The 20,377-nt window shown below is 35.3% G+C and overlaps 1 protein-coding gene across 8 annotated transcripts in view; it reads right to left on the minus strand.

The window, feature by feature from the left end:
- The window catches only part of LOC149537805 (uncharacterized), a 99,764-nt gene extending 91,181 nt beyond the window's left edge, over positions 1-8,583 (minus strand). For 2 of the 8 annotated variants that reach the window (XM_089799189.1, XM_089799193.1), the window contains exons 1-2: positions 8,422-8,550; positions 8,157-8,309 (exon numbers count right to left, since the gene is read on the minus strand). In XM_089799189.1, coding sequence (XP_089655315.1) covers positions 8,157-8,208 — 52 coding nt within the window. In that variant the 5' untranslated portion in view covers positions 8,209-8,309; positions 8,422-8,550. Of the gene's footprint in view, positions 1-8,156; positions 8,384-8,416 lie in introns of those variants that run through there. The other 6 variants (XM_089799186.1, XM_089799192.1, XM_089799188.1 and 3 more) reach the window with 5 other exon arrangements.
- Between the last annotated feature and the right edge of the window lie 11,794 nt (positions 8,584-20,377).

Raw genomic sequence — 20,377 nt, forward strand, 5'->3', positions numbered from 1 at the left:
CTAAGCACATGTCCACCAGAAATGGATTATCCTCCATTAAGCACAGGAGTTAGTGTGATGATGAGAGGATAAGCCTACAAAGGTGTGTCACGTACAATTATGTTGTAAACACCATGTGCTTAATTAAGAGTGTGAACAACTGTGTTGTCAACATGACAACTCAGTTGATTATGCAAACTCTAGTGTTGTAGACACCATGTGCTAACATAGAGTTGCTTACTCTTGTGTTGTCAACATGACAACCCATATGAGTACGCAAACTCTAGGTGTCTAACCTAATAAATAATAAAATAATGCATTTATCCTAAGTAAACTTAAGTAAAGTGTAAATAATAATTATTTACACTAACACCCCCCCTTAAGTGCAACTTAGGGGAATGCACTTAAGCTCACAAAAGCTATGATGAAATGCATAATGGGTCCCAGCTACTAGGCCATGTTAGGTACCCAAGTACAAATGCAATGCTAAAAAGCAATGAAATCTCTATACAAATGGAGAAAGAGGGAAAACCTCATGGGAAAAACCCTGCTCCAAAAAGAGAGATATGTACAATAGAGAAGAGAAGGATCATGTGACCCCCCTAGTTAAAAATCCCTCACCCCCAAGAGATTTCGCAAATGAATATACTTGACCTTTGTGAAGGGCTTGGTGAAGATGTCGTCTATCTACTGCTCTATAGGACAATACTGCAATGTGATGACCTGCTCATGAATCAACTCTCGAATGTAGTGCATATGAAACTCAATATGTTTGGTGTGTTGATGCTACACTGGATGTTTTGAGATTTCAATAGCACTCTGGTTATCACAATGGATGACTGTGGGTCTGGGTAGATCAAAACCAAACTCCTTCAGAATCACAATGGATAATTGCTTTTCCACTTGAGCCTTGAAAGTTGAAACAGTTCACTCTTACGAGCCATGAAGAAAACCCAAGTAAAGCGAGAGTAGTCATCTATGAAGGTGAGTGCATAGCGAGACTTGCCAAATGATGGCACTGAAAATGGTCCCGCCACATCACTATGAACCAATTCAAGAACACATTGTGCTCTCCAAGACTTCTCCTTTTCATACAATTTTTTTGGATGTTTTCCAAGTGAGTAACCTGAACAAACACCTTCTAAAAACTGGACTTGAGGTAAACCATTGACCATTTTCTTGCTGCTAAGCTGCTGAAGATATCTGTAGTTGAGATGTCCAAATCTCTCATGCCACAATTTGCTTTCTGAATTTGAATGTAGTACGAAGGCTTGTGCGTTTGATTTTGGCACAAAGGAGGAGAAAGTGTAAAGCTGTGAATCATGATTGGCTTCCCCTATTGCTATCATTGAGTCATCCTTGATGCTTTTCACTACCACTGAATCTGGAAGAAATTCAACTTTATTTCCACCTCCATAGTGAGTCATTTGGTAGACTGAAAGAAGGCTGGAGGTAAGATTAGGAACATATAGAACATCCTTGAATACTCCATTGTTCATCTCAACTTCTCCTTTACCTTCAACTTCCACCTTAGTATCATCACCTACAAAGATGTGTGGTACCTTTGAATGTGTCATGGAAGAAAAATATCTCTTTGACACACCCATATAATGTGTGGCACCTGAATCAATGATCCATTCTCCCTGACTAACAGTGTTTGTGAGTAAAGCAAGCCCTTTGCCCTTAGAATCTGAAGATGAAGATCCTTTCTCCTTATAAGCATTAGGCAGTAGAATATTGTGTTTCTTCATGATGTTCTTCAACTCATCAATCTGTTTATGATAACACTAATGTTCATCATGACCCATCTTCTTACAATAAGCACACCTTTTCTTCTCCTAATTAGTGTCCCCCTTCTTGTTGGTATTTGAGGAAGACTTGCCTTGTTGATTTGATGTTGGTGTTGACTTTTCTATATCCTCTTGTTTGTTATTCTTCCACTTCTTTTTGCCCTTTCCTTTGTTTGAACTTTGACCAGCTGAATTTTGAGAACCCTCATTATTAACCACCAATGCCTTAGACTTTGATGACTTGAGTATCCCATTGTTTGCAACTTAGTTTGTTCATCCTCTAACAGTTGAGCATAATCATCAAAAGTGACTTTCTTATAGGAAGCTCCTAAGGTAGTCTTTGTGGTATTGAAAGAAGAAAAAAATGTGGAGTACTCGAATGGCAGCTTATTATGAATGAGATAGATCAACCAGTCATCTTTAATAGGACTCCCACAATCATCAAGCTTTGTTCTTAATTCATTCACCTTAATGATAAAATCTTGTATTGAATCAAAGGTCTTAGGATCTAGGGAGACAAGCTCATCTTCAATTTTGTAAACATCCTCCTCAGACACATTACCATATAGGTTTTTGAGGGCATCCCAAACTTCCTTGGATGTATCATACTTCATGGTCTGATAGAGGATCTTGTCTTCAACCCCCATCCTAATATCACTTAGGGCTTTCCTATCTACCAGTACCCAAGCATCGATATCACTTTTGGATGCTTGATCACCTGTTGGTTTAGGAAGGGAACCATCTATATATTGAGAAACTTCATCATGATTCAATTTACACCATATTTAATAGACCATGTGGCATAGTTATGTGGTGTTAATTTTGGAAACTCACAATTTCCCATGATGCAAGAAATGATAAATAATAGCAGGAAAAGAGGAACACAACACCAAGAGACACCCCCCCTGTTCACTCAGTCAACCCCCCACCCCCCCCCCCCAAATGAAAGATATAGCCACCTGCCAATTTTGGCCTTAGTGGTCTTCTAATTTGCTGTTTACAACCTCCTTTTGGAGTCCAAATCTGAAACTAAACAATGTACAACAATTTTGAAGCAATCCAATGCAAAGAAAAGACCTAATTCTATAAGTGGTATTTTTGTCCACACAAGCTTATAATCTGATTGCAGATCTGGAAAGTAGACAAAATTTTATTCACTTTCAAAAAAAACTGAAGCTGATTTGGAGTCCAGATGAGCTCATACGGAGCAATTGAAGTTGCAAAATGCAAGATTGGACAGGTACAGTCACCAAAAACTGCAATTTCTAACAAATCCATGCACCAAAACCAGAAAATAATAGCACCACTAAAAAGTTCAGGAAATTCTACCCAAAATAAAAAAATATTGCACCTGATTTGGACTCCGGATGTTTGAGATATGGCTTCCCAAAGTCGGACTATCAAATCAAAATTGAACCTGGAGAGGGGTCTAGGCAGCAAATTGCGAGGATAAATTTGACATCCAAACGGCCATCGGGACAGTTCATTTTGGCCTACGGATGACAGTCAAATGGCCATCAATTTTAACATAGCAAAAAGATGACGTCAACGAAAATTGGCCCTCCCTGGGTGATGTGGCAGTGACGCCAACAATGACGTTAGCAGTATGGATCGTACAGAAGCGATGTGGCGTACGGCAAGGGCTGTATGCCAACTAAGGTGGCTTGCTGAGTTGTCCAAGTCTACGTGTCATTGACTGGATGGGTCGTTTGAATCCGTCTGAGGATTGGGCCGTGTGGCAACTTCGTTGGCAATGCCAGTGAATCCGCAACGGGCCTGGAAAAGGTTGTCGTCGATGGAAATTGTTGGCGCAATGTCTGCGACATATGCCAGAAGATTTGTGCGACATCCCAGAAAACGAAGGACGGCCAACGGACTCAGCGAGGTGCTAGAATTGCATAAATGGTGGCTGGAGGTTCATGATCGCTAGGACGAGAGACATTACCGGCATTTGTCGTGGTCAAGAGTTTTCCGGCGAGGGTTGTTTATCGGCCGGCAAAGGGAGTCATCTGTCCCACATCCATGGTGGGTTTGTATGCGGAGGGGTTTAAAAAGAAGAGCCTACAAATTATAAGACAAATGCAATGGCCGTTGGAGTTGAGGGTTGCTTGTTGGTGGAATGTATTGGCCGGAATTTCAAACTGATGCCGCCGGGAATATTCAAGTGATGCCGAAAATATTGTGATGCGGTTGCCTCTTGGAATAAGGTACCGATGGAATATTTGGCTTGCAGGGGCCAAGATTTCACCACCTAGTTCCTGCAAAAAGAATTTTCTCTGCAAGCTTGATGGCCTAAAAAAAATTTCGAACAAAGTGCTCCAAAAAATATAGAGAAAATAAAATGCAGATTTGAAACAAAATAAATGCGCAGATCTGAAAGATCATACCGGATTTGCAGATCAAGGCCTTTGGGTGCTAGTTTGCAAAAAAAATTTGCCTCAAATTCGACTATAGCCTAATATAGGCAAATTTGTAATCAAATTTCACCGAATCGACGCTCCGAACGCAATGGTGAGGTCAACTTTGGCTCTAGATGCTCCCAATAGATGCGGATACTTCGGATCTGAATCGAGGTGTCCTCAGAGAGGTGAAGCAAGATCGGTCTCCAATGGCTATGAAATGACGCCTCTATGGCTCTGATACCATGTAAGAATTTTCCTTAGGGCAAAATACCCAAGACCGAGAAGCATAATAACTAGCACCAAATAGACCAATAGAGTATGATCAGAATAACAATATGATATTCAATTGATTGTATAGTACACTAGGAGTGCCTGTATATAAAGGCCTTTGGGATGCTTCTAGAATGTTTGGGAGTTAGCAATATGATAAGCCTCACAACTAAGCACATGTCCACTAGGAATGGATTATCCTCCATTAAGCACAGGAGTTAGTGCGATGATGAGAGGATAAGCCTACAAAGGTGTGTCATGTACAATTATGTTGTAGACACCATGTGCTTAATTAAGAGTGCGAACAACTGTGTTGTCAACATGACAACTCAGTTGATTATGCAAACTCCAGTGTTGTAGACACCATGTGCTAAAATAGAGTTGCTTAATCCTATGTTGTCAACATGACAACCCATATGAGTACGCAAACTCCTAGGTGTCTAACATAATAAATAATAAAATAATGCATTTATCCTAAGTAAACTTAAGTAAAGTGTAAATAATAATTATTTACACTAGCACTTTTGACTCAATTCTAGTACATATCATATTTGTTTTCTATATTCCCAGCAAAAAGTGGCTAAAGTCTTGAGGAGATACAAAGAACTTTCCTTCGGTATGGCAATGAGAATTCACATAAACAGTAAATATAGGGAGGATGTATAAGGCTAAGAAAATGAGCAGAGTAGGGAAATGAAAATGGGGCATTAGGGTTGAAGATATATGAGGGAAAGAAAAATCTTGGGGTGAGGTTTTGCAATCAAAATAACTTCCTTCTAGATTAGATGATCTTTTTAAGGAAGTTCTCTCTCTTCCCCATGGCTCGAGTGTATGGAATCTCATTAGATTCTTCTGCAAACTTGTTTCCCTTGACATTAAATGAAAATTAGAAAAGAAGATTAAATAATTGTTTGACAAGATAGTTAAAAGATAAAGCCTTAGAAAACATTGAGAGGTTTAGGCATATGGTTCTCATTTTGAAGATGGTATGGGGTTTTTGGTTAGAGATTACTGGGAAGGGGCTGTCTCCTTGAAATAGAGAAACTAGCTGCCTCTTATGTTAGAGTTGAAAGGGGTTAATGAAGTCCTCCAGTTAAAACTGGATTATTAGTCTATTCCTATGATGGACAGGGAAGATATGACAGTGTAAGGAAGTCACGGAAACGGATGTGACTCTGTTCAATCTGCTTTTCCTGAATTTTTCAGGATCTCAGATGACCCCTTTTTTCTCTTGAGCTAAGGATTTGGAATCCAAAACGGCCCCACAAGGCCAATGCCTTTTTCACATTTTGTGGGTCGACTCAAGAAGGCATGCTCTTCCATTGGGTAGACTTCAATAGTTCGACAAGATTGGCCCCTCCCTGTGTGTGTTGTGCAGAAAAAATTATGTCCAATGATCATTTATACATTATGATTTCTCTCATCAGTTGTGGAGATGTTTTATGGGAAGATGGGGATTGTATTGGATCACTCATATTCCTATCTTTTGGCTAGTTGGTATATGAAAAATCAAGTGTCCAGGATTAAAGCTTATGTCGGATAGTTTCCCAGCCTTAATGGTTTGAAATGTCTGGTTGGAGAGGAATACAAGATTTTTTCTAGACAAAGAGAATGTGGTGAAGTGTATTTGGGATAGAACTGAAAGTTTGAAACAACTATTAATGAGCTGGAAAAGTTCACAAAGATGACTTATGGTCCCTTCATCAAGGGGAATCTATAGAAAAGTGGCCAAGATTTTGATGGATTGGAAGTAGTAAGATATAGCCCATTCCTAAAAGTCCTCATTGCACCTGGTTGTGCTTCGAGGTAGGATGGGAGCCCTACTATTCTATTGGGGTGGAGGTAGATTAGTTGTTGGATTGAGAATAGGCACGTTCGGTGGGTAGGTGGCAAAGTATAACCTGAGTAATGCTAGGTGTGGAGGAGTTTATCAAGAGTAAAGTAGCCAACCACTAGGTAATTTTAGTTAGATTTGGTAGGGATTCTAATATTATGGCTGCAAAGCTCTTTTATGGGGCATGAAGATATCAAGAGAAAGTCAAAAGGAAAAATCATGGATAGAGGATGACTGAAATTGGTGATAGGAGCAGGGAAGGGAGATAAATTTCAAAACAAGAGATTGGAATTTATACTGCCTTAATCTATTATAGGAATTAAGTGGTTTGAAGATATTAGATTCTCCCATATTGGCAAGAAGGCAAATGCAGTTGCAAGTTTGGCTAGTTAACAGAGGAGTTGGATTGAAAAGTAAAAGTGGGTGCGCCAATGTTTGTTGGTGTAACAATTTTCCATCTAAGGCTATTCTTCTAATCCAAAAGTATTTGTAATGGAATCCTCTGTCTAATGGGAGAATGGCAGTGGGAAGGATATGTTATGAGTTGGAGAGCATGTGGAGTACTTAATAGATGTGATGGTCTTCAATTTTGATGGATAAGGATGACCCTTCATTAGTCATCTTTTCATGTTTAAGATTTCTGAGGCATGGCAGCTTCTCATCACTTCAACAACTGGTGCTTGGCATTTGGGTGGTAAATTGGTTGATTGCAGGCATAAAAGTAAAAGGAGGAAGAGGAAACATCAGATGACTGGTGTTCAAGAGATGGAAGGCATCGTGGCATTTGTCAATCAAGAAATCAGTGACCCTGCGAGTAATACAATGGATGGTCTGCACCAAGTAGCTGGTCAAGGGAGTGAATGGTTTTCCAATGTGAGTATACATTCAGCAATGGAAAAGCAGTTTTAAATACAACATTAGTACAAAGGTTAGATGGAATACATTCAACACTACTTAGTCACTTGCATCCATGCTTTTAACAATGGCTAGTTACTGCCTTCACAACAATATTGGAGATGGGTCAACAAGATACGTTTCAATTGATTTTGGATCACCTTCATGCTATCAAGAGGAAGCAAATATTTCTTTAGTTAATCATTGAATCAATTGCTAAGAATCTAAAGGTCATAATTCTTGAGGAAGCTATACCATTGTTCCTGAACAGTTATGATTCTGAGGAGGACAAAGACAAGTTTGAGGAGACTAAAGTGTCAAGTCAAAATATGATACTTGACAAATGTTATTGTGTAAGTAAGGGGAGTGGCAAGACCTATATAATTAGTCTCAGCCCCTATTAGGTTCTCTGGCTTCTTTTGAAAATATGTTAGACAATGGGTTGGGGTTAGAATTTTTTGAGAATTTGGCATTTCCTTTGGGCTTAGGATTGTATACTAGAGTTTTCCCGATTTTGATGGTTCCTAGACCTAAACTAAGTAATATTATTAAAAGAATTTTATGTGAAATCATCTACGTAAAAGACCTAAATTCTTTCATAAACAACTAAATTCTCCAAGCACTCAATGCACTCACTACTTACCAAAAAGTTCTACAGAGCTTTACTTCAACGTTGTAATGCTGAAAATCCTTTTAAAAGAGGAATTTAGATTAAATCTATATGTGAGCTCCTTGCATTATCTAAACTTCCAAACACAACTTGGAAAAGCTTTTCGCAAAGAAAAATAATTCAAAGATAAGAATCTTATCCCAACTTTAAGAAAGCACATCCCAAACCAATTCAAGAAAGACTTTGATGCAGCTCAAATTAATAAATTTTATGTTCGTCAACATTGAAAAAAAACCATCAATAAAAAAGTACCATTTATAGATTTTTTAATTGCATTTAGCCCTTACAAAGATAAGAATATAAATACAATGTTCAACCTGCACAGCTTCTCGGACAATCAAATCTAATCATGCTTAGAGCTCCACTCATCTTCAACAAACTTCCAAAACACCTCCTTTGCAAACTCGGGCAGAAAACCTTTCTTAGTACAAGTTTGAACTTGAAGGCATGCCCTCCTGCAAAATAAAGTTCTAAAACACAAACATTTCAGAAACAAGAAGAGAGAGGATGTAAACATAAATTACTCCTATCTTGATAATAATAATATTAAGATAACAATCCCAATCATTATATATACATTACTGGCATAAGATTATGAGGACAAACAATTTTTCTTATTTTTTCATTCGGATTTGTTGTGGTCTGATTAAGGTGATTGGGTGGTTTTTGCACAAGGGTTTGTGGGGCTTGAATCTGATGGCCGTAATGGCCGTTTTTGTACTTTTGAACCGTAATTGACAGCCTATAATTTCTTGAGACTTCGATACCAAAATCATAAATATGATATTTTATATTATTAATAAAGTGTAAAAGTATATAATAGACAATATAGTACTTTAATTTATAATATTAATAAATTGATAATAAATAATAATATAGTATTTTGGTTTATAATATAAATATCGTTACTAATTTATATATATATACTATTTTTATTTTTATTTTTATGGAGGGTTCAGACCTACGAGGTAGTTCAACGAGCCACAAAGTTTGTGAGCTACCAACTAGTGAAGGCCACTACGAAACAATTTTAGGAGATACGGGCCCACACGTGCCTAAAACCTCTTTGGCTTAGAGCCAAGGACTGAGGGACATCCATGTCGTCAAAATTTATATATTTTAAAATAATAGATATGAACATTTTTTTAAGTTTAAAATATTTTTTTATATGAGTTTGAAAAGTTTTTGTTATTAATAATTATTAAGTGATCATTAATATTTTATTTAATATATATGTTTCTATTTTTCATATATTAAAAATTTATGATATTACTATGTAACATAATATTTAGAAATTTATTTAATTAATTTTAGTTTTTTTGTTATATTACTAATTTTTATATTTTTCTAATTTTTATTTTTTGTGCACAAATAAAAGTTTTCATATAGTTTATTACATATTATAATTAATTTAGAATCTTTTTAATTTAAAATAATCTAATATAAATTATTCACAAATAAAAATTGACAATCAATATTTTTCATAAAATGTAAAATGGCAGGCATTAAAATGACCAAATCGTCATATAAAAATCATATGACAGGTGGGGGTGATCGTCGGCATCGAGTGATCCTTGGTTTGATTGTTTCAGGAGGAATCTTTGCTTCTCATTTGTGAAATCTTGTTTTTGGCTTGTTAAGTGTAGATATGAGTGAGACTTACTCTCAAATGAAGTGTTTTAGGCCTGCACAGCTTAATGGATCAGCAAGGAGCGAATTCAGTATATTATAGTGATTCAGTATGATTCAGTGCAAGAAGATATTGATCATCTTTCTAATCATGTCTTGATTTGCAAATTTATAAGGGTTATGACATATCTTCCTTTCTTGGAATTATGGGCACATCACCCATGGAATCAAGATGGGGAAATGGAAGTGTTGTTGGTTGCTAATGTCTATTTTTGGTAATTTTCTTGTGTGTGTCAAATAGGTACAAATCTTTTCAAGGGGAGGCCTATTTCTATAATTAAGTTGGTCTCTTTATCAAACTATGGCATGATGGGTTCAAGCTATTGATGAACTTCCATCGAGGGTTCCTGTGTGGGTGAGGTTCTAATGGTTTCCATTAAAATTCTAATGGGAGGACATTTTCAACTTAGCTAGGACACAACTAGGAAAGCTAATAGATATTTCACTATAGACTAAGGAAAAAAAGGTAATTTTACATATGCATGTATTTGTAATGAAATTGATTAGAGTAAGCCATTACTAGATTCTATGGAATTTTTGTTAGACCAAACTTGTGGATCTAAGAACTTGATTATTTGGCCTTGTCATTTTGTTGTTGAAACTATCATTAATATAGGAAAGTTTGTAATGGATGTACCCTAAATATTTAAATCTGCAGGAACTTCTAGAAGTGGATGTGTTAGTTCACCTCCTAAATAGGATAAGGAGGAGGCTTTTTTGGTTGCAAACAAGGAGGGCTTTATTATATTTTAAAATTGTAACAAGGGAAGAGGTATGAACATGATGAAGGGTACTCCCCTTAATAACACAAACACATAGTAGAAATAAAGAAATAGCAAGTTGGAAGAACATTAAATTTTCTTTTTCTTATCTCCAAAAGTATGGAATTACAAATTTTAGAAATATAACATGCAAAGCCACATGGGCATTTTCCTTACAATATTAAGAGCCACCATAAACATCCCTAGAACTATCTTAGACAACCCCTTGGGCCTTCTTTATGAAGCCAATTTCCACCACTCAAGAAGGTTCCAAAATTTTAACTCTAGACCCTGAGGCTGACCAACCCTAAAATATTATAATTATTCTTATGTAAATACATTAGAGTAGGCCCCAACAACTTTTAGAACTTAAAAGAAACTTTGAAGGAATTTCAGGTGGCACGACTTTTGAAGATCATAACTCATTTCTACTTACTCTGATTGACTATTATGACCCCATTTTGGAAATGTCATGAAATTCTCTACAATGTGTAATTTACACAAGCTCTAATTAGTCAAGGTTTGACCCCTTGTTAGAGCCTCTGAACCCTTCAAAATTGAGTTCAAAGTTTTTATACCATGTTGCCAATACCAAAAAAAAAAAAACTTCACAAATGGACTTGATCTTGCAATGAAACTTTACTGGCAAGATGATATATCTAAAATGAACTTCTAGGGAAGAAATCAGAACATTCTAAACTTGAACAACCAACTTACTAAAAATAGTAAGCTTCCTAAAATAACAACTCTACACTAAAATAGCCATTATTGAAAGAAAAATCAGAAATATTTTTGGGTGATACAAAATTGCCCTTACATCCAGGATTCTTTAGCATTAGACACCCAAGGTATTTGAGAAGTGACCCTATCACATCTCAGGCGTTCAAAGGAAAACCAAGATGGTTAACCTCCTTCCTTGATAGCCATGATGAATCTTTGACATGTCTTTCTATTCATTTGACTAGATATGCATCATATGTCTTGTTTCTCATGTTTCTACCAACACAATTGTACAATATATCTTCAATTTCTTTGTAACTAAAGTAGTTGTTGAAATATGCCAATGTATTTTTGTGACCTTGTCTTCAACACCTCCTTATGATACTTTGTCAGATCTAAAATGTTAAATACCAATAAAATATTTGGTTCACTTAGCAATTCTACTTCATAGGCATTTCCTAAATCGTGCTTCTTCAATAGCCTACATGGTCCAAACTTCTTCATCTTCAACTTATTATATGTTCTCATTGGAAATCTCCAATGTGAAATTCCTTGTGCTTCATTTTCCCATTTTCCTTAGCCTTGTATTGTGTATTCATTTTAATAATGTACTTCCTCACCTTCTAATGCAAACTCTTCAAGTGTTCTACAAAATCTTCATCTTCGACCTACTTTTCTCCCCTTTGTCCAATTTCCTTAATTCAGAAGCATTTATGGGACTACACTCATATATGATCTAGTATGTTGACTTTCTAGTGCTCCTATTGATATAATTATTTCATGCAAATTTTGTCTATGGGAAAATCAAATCACGTCCCTTTGGTTTATCTCCAACCAAACATTGGGACATATTTCCCAAACTCCTATCCATCACTTATGTTTGCTAATTAGTGTGTGGATGATGTGTTGAGATGAACTTCAAAATTGTATTTAACTTCTTCCATAATGTTCTCCAAAAGTACCCAACAAACTTGGTGTGTCAATTGAAAAGTATACTCCTTGGTAGACTATGTAGTCTCACCACTTTTTTGAAAAACATTATGTTACATGAACAACATCATTGGTCTTCTTACAAGGAATGAAATGTGTCATTTTAAAAAACTTGTCAACCACCTAGAAAATTGAATTATACCCTCTTTGAGTCCTTGACAAACCAAGAACAAAGTTCATACTAATATCATTCCATGGCTTCTCTAGTACGTGTAATGGTTGATATAACTTTGTATTTTTCTTTGCTCCCTTTGTCATCTGACATGCATTGCAAGTCTGTAAAAGCTTCTTGATATCTTATTGTAATTATGATCAGTAATATTTCTCATTACCCAAAGCAATAATTGTATCTTAACCAAAATGTCCAGCCAATCTCCCACTATGCTTCTTCTTGATGAGATTCTCCCTCGTATAACTCCTTGGAATGCATAGTTGACTCCCTCCAAATAACATATTGTTCTAGATGATGAAATCCAACGAATTGGTTGCATCTAGAATAACAGGTTTTGTACAATATTTCCAAGCGTCACCAAAGTCAAGATCCTCTAGATACAAATTGTTGAGGTCCTTGAACCCAACAACCTCAATATGTTGGTCTTGACATAATATATTGTGGTTTTGTTCATTCTCTCAGCAACACCATTCTATTGAGGTGTCTCGGGGGCTAACATCTTCCTTTTTATGCCATGATCTTTACAATAGCTTATGAACTCCAATGAGGTGAACTCACCTCCCATATATGATTATTAAGGAATTCAGTGCTTTACTTGTCTCTCACTCAACTCTGTCTTAAAAAATTTGAACATAAAGAAAGAAAATCCCCTAACGTTTCTTTGAGGTAAACAACCCACACCAGCCTAGAAAAATCAGCTATAAGCGACATGAAATATCTATCACCTGATATAATCTTAGTTCTCTTAAGACCACATAGGTCAGAGTGCACTATTTCTAATACATGTTCATAAGAAAATAATTTTCTATAAAACTAGAGCTGGATAACTTACCCAATTGACAATCCTTACACATTTCATTATCAAGTTTTGTGATTCGAGGCAATCCTCTCACATATTTATTCCTTCCTATCTTTACAATGTTATCAACGTTTACATGGCATAGCCTTTTATGCCATAACTGATTGCTTTTAGACGTGTCTACAAAATAATTATTTATAGTAGAATTAAGGTAAAATAGATCAACTTTGCTTTTCTCTCCAATAGCCATCATTTTACCTGTCTTATCTAGAATCCTACAAGACCCTTTGCCAAAGTCAAATCTATAACCCTTATTACTTATTTGAGATATGCTTAACATGTTATATTTTAATCATTCCACTAGATATACATCTTCAAAATCTATGGAATCATTTAGGAATATTGAACCCTTACCTATTACTCTATAGGGAGCATCATTTCCAAATCTTACAATTCCACCATCATACTCTTCTACTTCGTAGAACTTGCTCCAATCTACAGTCATGTGGTGAGAACAACCACTGTTTATGATCTAGTTCTTATTGTGGTCGATGCTTAATATTAGGGCTCTCTCCACTCATTCTTCATTTATTTCTATGAAGGTTATCTCTTCCTCATCATCATTAGAATGGGTTGACTCCACATTGGCCACACCTTCCTTTACAGGATAATATTGATTCTTGCCTTTATTTTTGAAGTTCATCCACTTCTTGTTATTTTCCCTTTTATCTAGCTCAAGACATTTGGTAGCTATATGTCCAATTTTTCTATAGTTAAAACACTTGAAAGGAAGTTTATCTTTATATCTTCCTTTTCCTCACTTAGGCAACCTTCTCACCAATAGAGCCTCTAGGTCTTCTTGTGTGGCTTCTTCAACAAAGAGGCTTTAAATATCTTTCTTGTATCTAGAAGTGTTATCCACTTCTTTTCCCTTTCTAGGTGCAATAGGTGTAACAAAGGCTTTGAATAAAACCTCTCCTTTTTTAATACTATTTTCATAGTTGCTTAGTTCAAATGTAGTTAGCTTTCCTATTAAGGCATCAAGTGAAACTTCACCTTTCTCTAGTGATCTTATCTCCTAAATGTTTGAAACCCTTATAGCATATTAAGGTTGTAGTGTCCTCAATATTTTTCTTACCACATCATATTCTTCCAGTCTAGCTCCTTCTCTTATACTAGTCACTACATCCTTTATCCTTTTTCTATACTACTCAATATTTTCTCCTTCTTGCATTTTCATGTCATCATACTTTCCTCTTAAGTTGTTAGCATTTGCCTTCTAGATGTACCTATCTCCTCCATCGATAGTTATAAGCTTCTCCCAAATTTCATAAGTAGTCTCAAGATCTTCTACATCAACATATTCAACATATGAAAGAGTACTTACCAATGCATCCATCATAGCTACATGAGCTTCCTTCTCCTTTGTTTGATTTGCATCAAGTATTCCTATAGGATGAACATCCTTTGTCTCAACATACTTCCTATATGCATCTCCTAAAGTTTTGAGATGAAACTTCATCTTTTCACACCATAGGACATAGTTCTCCTTAGAGAACTTTGGTGCTTCCCTCTTCATCATTCTAACATTTTCCTTTAGTTGTTAAACTCCTTTCTTAAAAGGACCCAAGCTCTTATACCAATTGTTGGTCCACTCACTGGTATGTATACTAAGAGGGGGGTGAATTAGTATACAACAGGTAAGTTGAAACTTAACTTTTCCTCTCACTTGTGTTGGAACTACAATTGGAACAATTGTTATGTTGTCATTGATGTCAAACCTTATTGGTGAGATAATTGTTACCTAAGTAGAGTGACATATCAAGATGATTAATGAAGAGGATTTGAGAAGAAGAGATAACAAGAGAACCTAATGAAAAGGTTGAGTTATGTAGAACTGCAATAGGCACTTGATCAGTTGGACCTTGACAAGATAACGTGTTGTTTAATCATACCACTAAGTGGAGAAGATAGTTATGTTAAAGCCTAGAAGAGATGATTAATGAATAACAAATACTTAAGGCTTAATCGAGCTTCAAAGTAGAAGATAACAAAACTTATAGTTGAAGTCAAGCTATGCTAGTGTCGACCGAGTAAACAATAGAAGTCAAACAAATGTGGTGTCGACCAAGTGCCAGTAAAAGATAGAGTAATAGAGAAGTTGGACCGAGAAAAGATAGTCTAAGTTGAGCAAGAGAAGATAGAGATGACCGAGGATGAGGAATACTATGTTGACCGAGTGACAACATTTTACAGTTTGTGTAGGAATTGAATTTCTTGGTTGACATAGTTGAATTCTTGGAATATGGAAAACTTGTTGAAGATAAAAATTGGTGAGATGGAACATTTAATGCAAGGGAAATTGTGTTTAATTATTTCTATGCATGGAATCAATGAGAAGTTTGGAGAAGTTTCTAGAAGAGAAAGGAGGAAACAAAAAGATGGAAGGATTCAATGAATCTTGCCTAACCCTAAGATCAACATTTGTGTTTAAATGGAAAAATATCAAGCTACCTATTTAAGAATGCACAAGGGCTAACCTAATGGGTTTGAGCAGTTGTTGATTATGTTGATTAGTAAATTTGAGCAGAAGGCTAAACAATGAAGTGTGTAAGGCTAAACAGTGAAGTGTGTAGGTGGAAATTGATTGCTTGAAGGGTTTCCAAGAAAAGTAGTGATAGAGATAATAGTGGGTGCTAGTCAATGAGTCAACCATTGAACTAAATTTGTGATCTATATTTGCAAAGTGAGTTGTATTTATTCAAATCAACTTGTTCTTACTTTCTAACCATTGTATCAGTTTGAAATCCTTTAATCAAGGTTGATGTAACAATTATTTGTAAATATTTTAATCAAGGTGACATTCTAATGGAATGTTCTTAAGTCCTCTAACAAGGCCACTCCTAATAGGGTGATTAAATCCTTTAATAGGGTCACACCTAATAGTGTGTATTGTAACCTTTAACAAGGTTGGCTCCTAACATAGCTAACTTCAGAAGAGTGAAATATTGGTGACATGGTGCTGGTGGTTTTTCCCAAATTGGGTTTCCACATTAAATCCTGGTGTCATACTTGTGTAGATGTTATTTGAGATGTTTTACTGTTAATGTTTTACATTCTACAAGTTTGTTATTATTGAGACAGTGGACTGCAAGTTTTATGTTACTGATATATTGCTATATAGACTTAGCTATTTAATGATTAGATCTAAGTTGGTTGAAGTGTTTAAATGTTTAACTGGTACATTTGGACCTTCATTCTAACAATTGCTATCAGAGCAATTAGTTCTTGTAGAGAAAAATTTGAAGGGACTTAAAGCTAAAGATCAAGATGTACATGAAGGATACACCTAGGTTGAACAAGGAGAACTTCCTTGCATGGAAAAGTTTGATGAAGGTTCACATTGCTAGAATTGGAGATTCAATAGTATTCTACTTGGAAAATAATTATGTAACTGTACCTACACCTTTGACAACCCAATAGATAAAGGAGAAAAAGAGCACAATCAAGCAATATTGGAGATTGCATCTGCCCTAAGCTATCCAAAGTTTTATGACATAAAGGATTGTGATACTACAAAGAAGATGTGGGATAAGTTGGCAAAGATCCATGGAGGAGATAATAATGTACTAAGAGCCAAATAAGAAAGCTTGAGAGGAAAGTTTGATGGCATGATAATGGTAGGAGGAGATAACATTGCCTAATGTGTTGGAAGAGTCAAAAAAGTTGTGAATGCTATTAGAGGAGTTGATGGAAAGGTTAGTGATGAGACTGTGATCAACAAGGTATTGAGAACTTTACTTCCTATTTATGTTATTAGATTTTCTACTATACAAGAACTAAGATTGACTCTTGGTAATGACCTAACCTTGGATAGTCTGGTTGGTAGACTTATTGCTTTTGAATTGTCAACTTTTTATAATTTTAATGCCCTTGCTACTAAATCTACTTTCCAAGTCACAATTGGTTTTTCCTCAGTCTAAGAAAAATAAAGGAAAGTATGAAGTTAGTGAGAGTGAATCTTATGATGATGACCTTGAAGATCTTGAAGCATTAATGGCTAGGAGACTTCCTAGAGGCAAAGGTAAACTCTCTGTAATCTATTTTTCATGCAATGAAGTTGGTCATATTGCTGCAAGATGTCATGACAAGGATGAAAGGAAAGACAAAAAAGGATATAAAGATGAAAAAGGAAAAGGTAAGAAGTCTTATTACATTGCTGAAGAAGAGAGTGGTGATGAATCTAGTAGTAATGATGAAGAAGTTGTCTATGTTTCTACGAAAGATGATTATGATGAAGATGAGAAAATTGCACTTATTTCATATGTGAGTAAAGGTGATAGATGGATAATTGATAATGGTTACTCACATCACATGACTGGTGATAAAAGTAAGTTTGAAAACCTTGATCATTTTAAAGGTGGTAGTGTTAAGTTTGGTAATGATGCACCATGTCTTGTGATAGGTAAAGGATCAATAAAATTGACTGATAATATCAGGTGTGATAATGCTTATTGGTTGAAGGACTTAACTATAATTTTTTGAGTGTGGCACAATTAAATAGTTCAGGCTACAAAGTTGAACTTAAGCTCAAGAAGGCTAAGGTCTACAATAGTTTAGGAGAATTGATTGGAAGTGGAGACCAAACCAAAGGTAACTTGTTCTATCTAGGCCTATCTGATGATACTTATTTGTTTACACAAGGTGATGATATATGATTATGGCATAAGAGGCTATGTCATGTGAACTTCTATAATTTGGTAAGCATTAGTAAGATGAAGAAAGTAAGAGGGTTACCAAAATTGAAGAAACCCGATATTGTGATGTGTAAACAATGTCAGTTGGGAAAAATGTCAAAGTCTAGTTTCAAGAGCAAGACCTATATTGCTGATGTTATTTTAGAGTTGGTTCATACTAACCTTTGTGGACCTATTAGTGTGGAAAGCTACTATGGTGACAAATATTTTATTCTATTTGTTGATCATTACTCTATAATGACGATTGTGGTGTTTCTTAAAGAAAAAATTGATGCATTTCAAATGTTTAAATGGTATTTTCTAGAGTTGAGAAAGAAATAGGTAAAAGCTTGAAGTACTCAAGATCTGATAGAGGGGGTAAATTCATATATGGGGGATTTAATATATTTTGAAATGATAGAGGAATCAAGAGACAGAAGTCTGCACCTAGGACCCCTCCACATAATGGTATATTTGAAGGGAGGAATAGATCAATCGTGAACTATGCTAGGACATTATTGATGAAGAAGAATGTTGCACCAAAATACTAGAGAGAAGTTGTAAGTACAATTGTTTATACCTTGAACATAGTACAAGTCAAGAAAGGTACAAACCTTACACCTTTTGAGTAATGGTATGGACATTCACCTAATGTAAAGTATTTCAAAGTTTTTGGAAGCAAATGCTATGTATTGAAAGATAATAGAAATGGGAAACTTGATGCTAAAAGTGATGAAGGTATATTCTTAGGTTATTCCACTAAGAGAAAAACATATAAGTGTTTGAACTCTAACACTAACAAAGTTGTGGAAAGCATGACTGTGAAATTTGATGAATATGTAGAAAAGAATAAAGTTGAATGTGTTGGTGTTTTTACACTACTAAGCAAAAAAATACTTAATACCAAGATAATGAAGATCAAAATAACTTAAGGATTAGCTACTTCCTATGCTTAGCCAGATGGTCTTTAGATCTGGACTCAACTTCAATAAAATCATAAAGATTTCTACTCTTTAGGCTCTGCAAAACCAAGGCGGGTGCACCTAAGGGATGAAAAAGATTCAAAACTTGAAATTATCTTCACAACTCATTAATTAAATGACATTTTATTACAATACACATTCCCCTATAATAGATTGGTCATAATTCTTCTCAGATTTACAATTATTTCTAGGTAACAACAACTAACTATAACTCAGAGATCAAATGCAAACAAGTATTGACTAGCTATGATATTCTTCATGCATTTAAAGTAAAATTGATTTTGATTTTAATATTTAGCTTGATGCTTATCCATGATTTCTTCACATGCAAACTGAACTAATTGATCATTGCCTCATCCGTTGGGATTCAGAGTCTATCCAAATATTTTGACCTAATTGATTGCATTACAATCAATATTATCAACAATCTTCCCTAAAACTCATTCTTATTCATATCCTTCTTACCGCCTAGAAACCTTATCACATTCACTAAAGCATTTACTTAATCCATTAAATTAAAAGTAATAGCAAACTGATATACAACCTATCCTAGTTGCATTCAATTGAGAGAGAGTTTTCCTATACAACCTCAAAATAACCAATCAATAACAATGAAGACAAGATTCTGAGAAAAAAGATGTGGTGACAGTTCATCTTTGTATTAATTTTCCTTGAAAATTATGTAACATTGGAATAGAACTCAAAACAACTCAAAACAAGACACGATGATCTTGGAAAATTTATGTATTCTCAGAATTGCAGAGAATACATCACAGAGTTGACATCAAGAAAATTGGACCGAATCAAACTAGAAAAACTAAAAGTTGTACAATAGTTTGGACCATTTCTCTAGCCTTGGAATCTCACTTATATAGTCTAAGATGCAACAAGCTTCAAGCTAAGAGAGTACTAACAACTATTCTTAAGACAAAAAGATATTTACAAGGTTACTATCATAAAAAATCAAAAATTGGTGTAGAATGATTTACATCATGAATATTCTTTTGTGGGAACCACTTCTGCTACACTTTTTATTGTCGAGAGGTTCATGATTGGCTTTATTGTTGTTGTTGTTCCTTAGAAGATGTAACTAATGGACTTTCTTGTAGTGGACCTGGTTCTGATGTTTGTATACTTCAACTCGAGGCTCTCCATCCATGCCATCATGCATTGGCGAACTAATAGTTATACTTGATTGTCTTGCTTCCAAGTCATCCATTTGGGTATATGTGCTTGTTACTGTAGTTGATTGTTGATCTTTGTCTTCTTCTACTTTAACTAATGTATTAGTTGTTTGCAACTCATCTTGGTCCATCTCCTCTTCATTAGTCTCACTAGTCACTAACTATTTTAAATGCACAAAATCTTCCATCCATTTGTTAAAAATTGTGTCATTCGACCAATCAAAACTCTAAACCTCTCGTTGCTTCTTTAAAAAAAGGTCTCCTAATTTATTTATTTCAACAAAATCTTCCCTGACAGAATTGTAGAACATTTGAACTTTAACAATTTCTTCAGTTGTCATTTCCCACAATATATGCTCCTTTTCATTTATAACTCCATTAATTCTAAGGCATAATAAATCATCTATTTCTTTGGCACATTCCTCCTTTTCCTTTAATTTATCTATTTTTTTGAGTGCATAGGGGAAAGTTCAAACTTCTCAGCAAGATACTTTGAGAAACATA

The sequence above is a fragment of the Cupressus sempervirens genome, chromosome 9, assembly GCF_028749045.1.
Source record: "Cupressus sempervirens isolate cs-2001-9-10 chromosome 9, ASM2874904v1, whole genome shotgun sequence".
Classification (NCBI taxonomy): domain Eukaryota; kingdom Viridiplantae; phylum Streptophyta; class Pinopsida; order Cupressales; family Cupressaceae; genus Cupressus; species Cupressus sempervirens.